The 6,950-nt window shown below is 57.4% G+C and overlaps 1 protein-coding gene across 1 annotated transcript in view; it reads left to right on the plus strand.

Moving 5' to 3' along the window:
• Positions 1-1,222: 1,222 nt before the first annotated feature.
• CLEC19A (C-type lectin domain containing 19A) overlaps positions 1,223-6,950 on the plus strand; it is an 8,659-nt gene continuing 2,931 nt past the window's right edge. The window contains exons 1-5 of the mRNA XM_085300632.1: positions 1,223-1,373; positions 4,930-5,095; positions 5,182-5,275; positions 6,036-6,168; positions 6,453-6,478. Of these exons, the coding sequence (XP_085156758.1) occupies positions 1,283-1,373; positions 4,930-5,095; positions 5,182-5,275; positions 6,036-6,168; positions 6,453-6,478 (510 nt within the window). The 5' untranslated portion in view covers positions 1,223-1,282. The remainder of the gene's footprint in view (positions 1,374-4,929; positions 5,096-5,181; positions 5,276-6,035; positions 6,169-6,452; positions 6,479-6,950) is intronic.

Raw genomic sequence — 6,950 nt, forward strand, 5'->3', positions numbered from 1 at the left:
AGAAATGGGCTGGGATTAGTTATTTGGGTTCTTTGCTCTCTTGGTAAGCATAAACTTACGTGCTTTGGGGGTAAGCTAATGTGCTCGAGCATTTTGTTCCATGGTTTGGTGATGATTGCCTATAACACGAGCTTTATCGAGGAGCTGCATGCAGCTAAGAAGGGAAAAGTCTTGCAGTTATGTTTTAATAGTCTGAATTCCTTTATTTTTAGTAGTCTGATACATCGCTAGCCTTTCCCTTGGGCTGTCTAGTTTCACATTAATGTGTGGAAGTCCTAAGGGAAGAGGGGGAGTGTTCTCGAAGGGTTTTATAAACTGCAGAGAAAATTAAATATGTGAGAGTTGATTGAATGAGCTTTTGTCTCTGCAGCAAGTCTGGGCGTTTTGCTATACTGAATGCTTTGTGTTACCCCAAATTACTACTTCCTGAATCTTGCCCCTAAATAAACAGGGCTCGACCAAACTGTCGTCCCAGAAAATATTTAAAATGTAAATCTGTACCTAAGACTAGAAAGTGGATAGCGCATTGACCGTGTTCCCAGATGATTYGTTCAATGCTGGCTGAAGGCACCAGCTGCAACTGGAGCAGGGCTGTAAAACTTCACAACTCTCGTACCTCTTCTCCTTCCCTTTCCTGTGTGCCCTTACCAGGGCAAACATCTAAAAAAAATGACTTTATACAATATCTTAACAMATCTGAAGGTTATTTCCAGTTACAAGCTTGACCACAGAAAGGGGACATGCGAGAGCATCCKTAACGCCGACTGCTGCTCAGTGCTGAAGGCTTTCGGGTGCTGCAGGATGGTGGGACAACCGCGTGGACCCAGCGAGCTGCTGCAGCGAGCACGGTGCTCGCAGCGTAGCGGGTGGTTTCCTTTTCCAGGTTGTCTGAGTGYGTTAAAACACTGCTTTCCCCCCGTTTTTCAGAAGGACTGCACGAAACGGGKAAGTGATGGATTAGAAGATGCAGCTAAAGGCAGCAAGAACGAGCCCAGCGCTAAGGCAGACCTTCTGGTCCCGCGGCGGGCAGAGCGGGCGCGCCGAGGGGAAGCGCCGCGCGGGGCGCCCCCCGGCCGGGGCTGGCCGTGCCGCCGGCGCCCCGTCCGCCGCCCGCCAGGCCGCAGGTAGGAGGCGGAGGAGCGCGGGGAAGGTCCCTGGCGGGCTGCGAAGGCGGTCTGGCCGGAGGCAGGCGGGGAGGGGAGGGGGCAGCGCGCCGGCCGGCCGGCCGCCCCCGCGGCACGTCCGCGCCGCGCGGAGCCGGGAGCGAGCGCGCCGGCCGGCCATGGCGGGGCGCGGGCACCTGTGCGCCGTGCTCTCCGCGGCCTTGCTCGCCGCGCAGGCTTTCCCGCAGACCAACATCAAGATCAGCCAAGGTGAGTGCGAGGCGGCACGCAGCGGGCTCTCCCCGTCTCTCTGAGCGCCCCGGGACGGCCAGGCTGCGCCCCGGGAGGCGCCAGCCGCCCCCCGCGCTGCCCCCGCCGCCTTCGCTTCGCCGTGCGCGGCGCAGGCCGGGCTTTCTCCCGGGAGCAGGCGCCGCCGCCGCAGGGGCGAGTCCCCGCGGCCCGCTCGCTGCCGCCTTCCCCCCGGCGCGGGGGGACGGGCCGCGGGCGCGCTGTGCTGCCCCGGGGACGGGGACGGGGGGAGCCTGCGCGCAGCGCGGCCCCGGCGCTGCCGCTCCGCGGCTGCTCGCCGTCAGGCGTACGCGGGAACCGGGGCGGAAAGCGGCTCCTTCGGTGAGTTAGGGAGAAAAATCGTCGGTACGAGCTTGGCTTTCCTGCCAGACCACYAATCGATGGGAGCTTCACCAAAACTAATTAGGGAGGAAAAAACTGAGATTGCTCCTATCCGTTAGYACTAGCGATAAGGTGTTGCTGGGCTGGAGGAGGGCTGCTGCGAGTGGCTGCGGCGTCCTTACGTCTGGGAACACACACGGCAAGTTTTATTCTGTGAAAACAGCTTGGTTTTGCTACAGGATTTTAAAAAGCTGAGCCCTCTCTATCGGAAAGGATGCCGCTGTCCTAGCACGCTTCAGATGCTGTTAGGATCTCGCGTGGCAGCTCGTGAYGTGCGCTTTGAAGAGCACTTGTAAAACGCTGCCCAGGCCCGTCGCTGCCTGCCCGCCGGTCGGCCCGGGCCCCCGGGCCTGGCCCCTCCGGCACCGCGCGTCCCCCCGCCACGCGGGACCCACCACCCCCTCCCCGGCTGCCGAGGCAGGGGRGTCTCCACGGGAAGGGCTGGTGGTCGCGCGCCCCGGGGACCCGCTCGGGTCTTCTCCGTCGGCCTCAGCCCGCCGCGAGCCCCTCGGTGCTGGTGGGCGCCCTCCGGTCCCGGCAGCGGCGGAGGAGCTGAAGCTGTCCCTTGCCAATCCTGTCCTAGCCCCGTGCGTCCCGTCTCAAACCCGCTGCTGGCCCCGCTGTGCAGGAGGCACGCACTTGGCGTTTTGTCTTTCCCAGTAGCGTCCCGGCATAATAAAACCTTGATGCTGGCTGGGATTTTCTCCATTAATTGTTTCTGGTTGGAAAGCGGCTACTTGAGGAAGTGAGATTTTTTTGCTGGGAATGTGGCAGGTTCTACGAAATTTCTTTCTGATTCAAAATACGAGCCTCAGCTGCTGGCGTTGGGGGCGAGGGGTCCCTAGAGGGCAGCGAGTGTGCCCGCGTACTCACAGCCGTACATGCGGCTTCTTACAACCTTTCTCCTAAAAATAGCCCCCAAAGTTCCCAGATAAGCGCAGTGCCATGGCCCTCCTTGCCTGTAGATTTAAGAGTAATACTCCTCCTCCAAAGAGCATGTGAACGCCTCCAATGGGACCTAACAGAAAAGATGCTAATTAAACACTGACCTCCTTTCCCCCCCCCCTTTTTGGTATATTTAACCTCAAATTCCTTCAGGCACCTATGGTTCGCTGAAGCTCATCAAATTAATGATACCTAATGGGAAAGCAGTGTAGAATATCAAAGAGGGACTGGCCCCATCTATGACCTTTCTCGGCTGCTCAGAACAAAAGGAGAGGACTTTTACCGGATGATGAGGCCAGCCTCCAAGCCCACGATGGCCATTTGGGACTGGGACCCAGTGTCCCCGGTGCAATTAGCACTCCAAAGCAGAGGGCCCTGTTTGTTGCTGGTTTAAAACCTGCTAATTTTACCATCGTGTTGTTAAAGGTGAAGAGTTCGGTGAGGTTTTTAACTGTCTCTCTAAAAATACCTGTTCCCAGAGAACCTTTGGAGCTCATAGTGTCTGTCAGGGCAACATCTCCACCATGCCAGCTGCTGCCTGCACATGTGGGCATAGGGTGCAGTCCTGCCGGAGAGGCTTTGCTGCAAAATCATGGGCACGCAGAGCATCGGCACGTCATGGCAAGCAGCCAGAGCTGCCTCCTGCTTTCATCCAGGGGTTTCTTATCTTCCTTTTTCCCCTAGCCTGTAAAGCCATCAGAGATAAGGCTGTGCAAGCAAGCCATGCCTCTCACCAGGGTTCCTCGGCCCCTGAGGCAGCGGCCGGCTCTGCAGGGACTGGCTGGCACCACGCTCTGCAGGGGGGAAAGGCCCTGCTTTAGCAGGACTCAGTACTCTTTTCAGGAGAAAAGGCTCTTTGCGTTTTTGGTTTCTGTCACCTGCAAATTGTGTGTAGCATGTGGGATTAATTGCCTGATGTTTGYAAAATGCTCAGAGATTCCCAAGTGGAAAGAACTGATGAAATATAAAATTATCTCCCAAGAGGTTGCCAGTGCTGCTGGGACTAGGAGGAAATTATTCAGCTCAGCTAATGCTCCCATGGCCACTTAAAATTCGTCTAGTTTCTCCTTTTCTCCACATCGCAATGCTGCGCTTGGAGCTATCGCTTCACGTGCTGCCTTGAGCAGCAGTTGGCTCTGCACACCAATTACTCTCATTGCAAAGCCATTCCCCCCCCCCCCCCCCCCCCCCCCCCCGACATCCTAAAAAGCCCTGAGGCTTTTTAGCTCCAGTTCGACCTCTCCGGATTGGAGCCTCTTACCTGCTTGGATGGTTTTGTGGCATCTACCTCCCCCGAGGATTTTGTCTGCATTGGTTGGTCCCTCTGGTCTTGAAGACTGCAAGAGCCCTTGTCCCACCCCGGCCATGCCATGGGCGACCTCGCCACGGGCTGCTCCCTCCTGCTTGAGCCAAGACCCGAAACAGCGGTGAGGAGCGTGGGACGCCGGGTGGCTTCAAACAGCTCAAAAATGGCAAATAGAGAAATAAGGATATTGCCCAGGGGCTGATGGTTTTGAGATTATGCACGTGTTCGTATAGGGATTTTACGCCTAGGTCCTTTGTGAATGATCCCGAGGGATGTGTGGGATCACCGCGGGAAAAAGGTGAGCACCGAGCGCTCCTCACATCGGCAGCGCCTGAGAGCACCAGCTGTGTTCACACTGCAGCAAGGGCAAAGGCTCCGCGAACACGTGCTGTGCACACTCGCGGCCTCTTCGGGGCGACTTCCCTGCGCGCTGAGGCCAAACAGAGAGAAACGCGGCGGCCGGCTGGCCGGGAATGGGCTCGYGCGAGCTTTGCAGGAGGTGGCCGTGGCCATGGCTGTGGTGGCCCCTCTGCAGCCCATCAGCCATTGCCTCCTGGCAGGGACACGTTTGCTGCATCCCCTGGTGCGAGGGGTGGGGGGCTGGACTTTTTATTTTCCCCACCAACAGCAGAGGTTCAGGGCACCTTCATTTTTGGGCACCTTCATTTTTAAGCATCTTGCACCTGAAACCACGTTAAGCAGACTTGAAATTTCACACTTGAAGTTTCTATGTAGATGCYAAAGCCGGGGAAACTTGTGGCTTCTGCAATTTTTTTTGTTTTCACCAGCCTGTTTGGGTTTTTCTGCGCGTTTGCTGGGCGCAGTGGGGCCGGCCGCTYGCTGCCGCCTTGCCTGACTGCCGCTGCCCACTCCGCTTCTCCCCAGCGATGCCGCAGCCCGTGCAGGCCTACTCCTGCCCTCTCTTCTGGACCGAGTACGAGGGCCACTGCTACAGATACTTCCCCATCAACAAAACCTGGGCCGAGGCCGACCTTTACTGCGCCGAGTTCTCCATCGGCATCAGGTCGGCGAAGCTGGCCTCCATCCACAGGTAAGGGCGCCTCCGCGGCCGGCTCGCGCCCGCCGCGAGCGCAGGGCAGTGCTGGCCGCGCGGCTCACGCGACCCCCCGGCTGCAGCTGGGAGGAGAACGTCTTTGTGTACGACCTGGTGAACAGCCGCGTGCCGGGGATCCCCACCGACGTCTGGACGGGACTCAACGACCTCCGGCAGGTGAGGACCCGCCGCCGCCTCTCCCAAACGTACCCGCTGTTTGCGTTTTACAGAGCCTGGACAGGGCGGTCGTTCAGATTTTAAAACTTATTTTGTGGCAATTGTTGTATGTTTTTTTTCCCCCCTTTGGCCTCTTTTTTCTGTCTTTCCGGTGAGTATGGCAGAACACCTGCTGCACAAGTGTTTTGGCTCTTTCTTCCTATCATTCTGAAAAATTTGAGAATTGTTTGGGAATTTGTATCATTACACAGTCCAGTGCTGTGAGCTGTAAGTGTCTCCAACTTCAAAAATAGTGCTGTCGGCACCACCAGGCTGCACTGCCGTGATGCTCTGCAGCATTTCAGAAGGTGAAACTCTGGAAATATACAATGAGAAAATAAAAATTGAGGATGTCAGGAGAATAGTCGCAGGTGAACAGTTTGGGAAAAGAAGGGAAATGGGAGGAGAGGGAGAAACACTGAATTTTTGCACTTGCACATTATAAGGATGATTTTAGGAGAATCAGGATATGTTCAGGAAGGTCATTTAGGAGAAAAAGGCCCTTTGCAATAGAGGCATTTAGCTGCCTTTCTGAGCAGCTGYGGGTTCGCGCACGGTGAGCTGGAGGCGCCTGCTGGCCGCGGGTTTCATGTGCCGCCGGCCGGCCGGTGCCTCCCGCGCGCGGCCGGTCCCCTGCCCCGGCCGGCCACCTGCAGCAGCGTCCCCGTCCCCGTCCCCCGCGGGTCCCGGTGTGGCGCGGGAGCTGAGCTGGCCTTTCCAGGAGGGCCACTTCGAGTGGACGGACGGCTCCTCGTACGACTACAACTACTGGGACGGGAACCAGCCGGACGACGGGATCCACGCCATGCCGGCGGAGGAGGACTGCGTGCAGATCTGGTACAGGCACAGCAGCGGTGAGTGCCCCCGGCGCGCCGCGCAAGGACGCCCTCCGTTCTATTTGCGTGTAAATAAATCCAACCCATCGCAGCTCAGCCCTTCTGGAGAGGATGCTGGCAGGCTGGCGGTTTGCATTTTCGATTTGTTTTATTATTTTCTCTAGCTTTTTTTTTTTTTTTTTTTTTTGCAGGGGTGTTTTTTTTTTTGTTTTTGTGGCCCCGTTGCAGGGGTCCGTACGTACTCACTCGCTTTCCCTGTTCATAACCCGTTTCTCTCCCACTCCGACACGCTCCCTCTTCAGTCGCAGCTGTTCCTGATGAACAGAAGGCAAGAGGGGAACATGGCTCACTTCAGAGAATTGCTGCATTTAGTCAAAGGTCACATTTTCTGATTTCCCCCGCCTGCAAACAGCTTGTGCAAAGATCCGTCAGGCTGCCAGCTTTTCCCTCCCTCGTGTAGGCCGCAGGGATCTCGCTGAAGCGAGGCAGGATCCTGCTTGTGCAAAAATTAACACTTCAGTTCCCTGTTATTATTGCCTGGCGTCGCTGCGGAGCGTCACGCGCTCGGCCTGCGGGAGCACAAAACTGTTTATTCCTAGCAAATACCGGCAAATAGATAAACGTGACCTGTGGAGACCGTGGGGCACGAAGCACAGCTCCTCGCTTGCTCGCTGCTTCCCGCGAGACCCTCGCGGCGGCGCCCGGGCCCGCGGACATAAATCCGCCGTTTCGTTTTGCTTCCTCCCCGCCCCGGAGCGAGGCGCCGGGGGTCCGCGCCGCGGCGGCCTCGCGCCCGCCTC

This window comes from Rhea americana, unplaced genomic scaffold (assembly GCF_003343005.1).
Source record: "Rhea americana isolate MKP2758 unplaced genomic scaffold, rheAme1 scaffold_10, whole genome shotgun sequence".
NCBI classification, from domain to species: Eukaryota; Metazoa; Chordata; class Aves; order Rheiformes; family Rheidae; genus Rhea; species Rhea americana.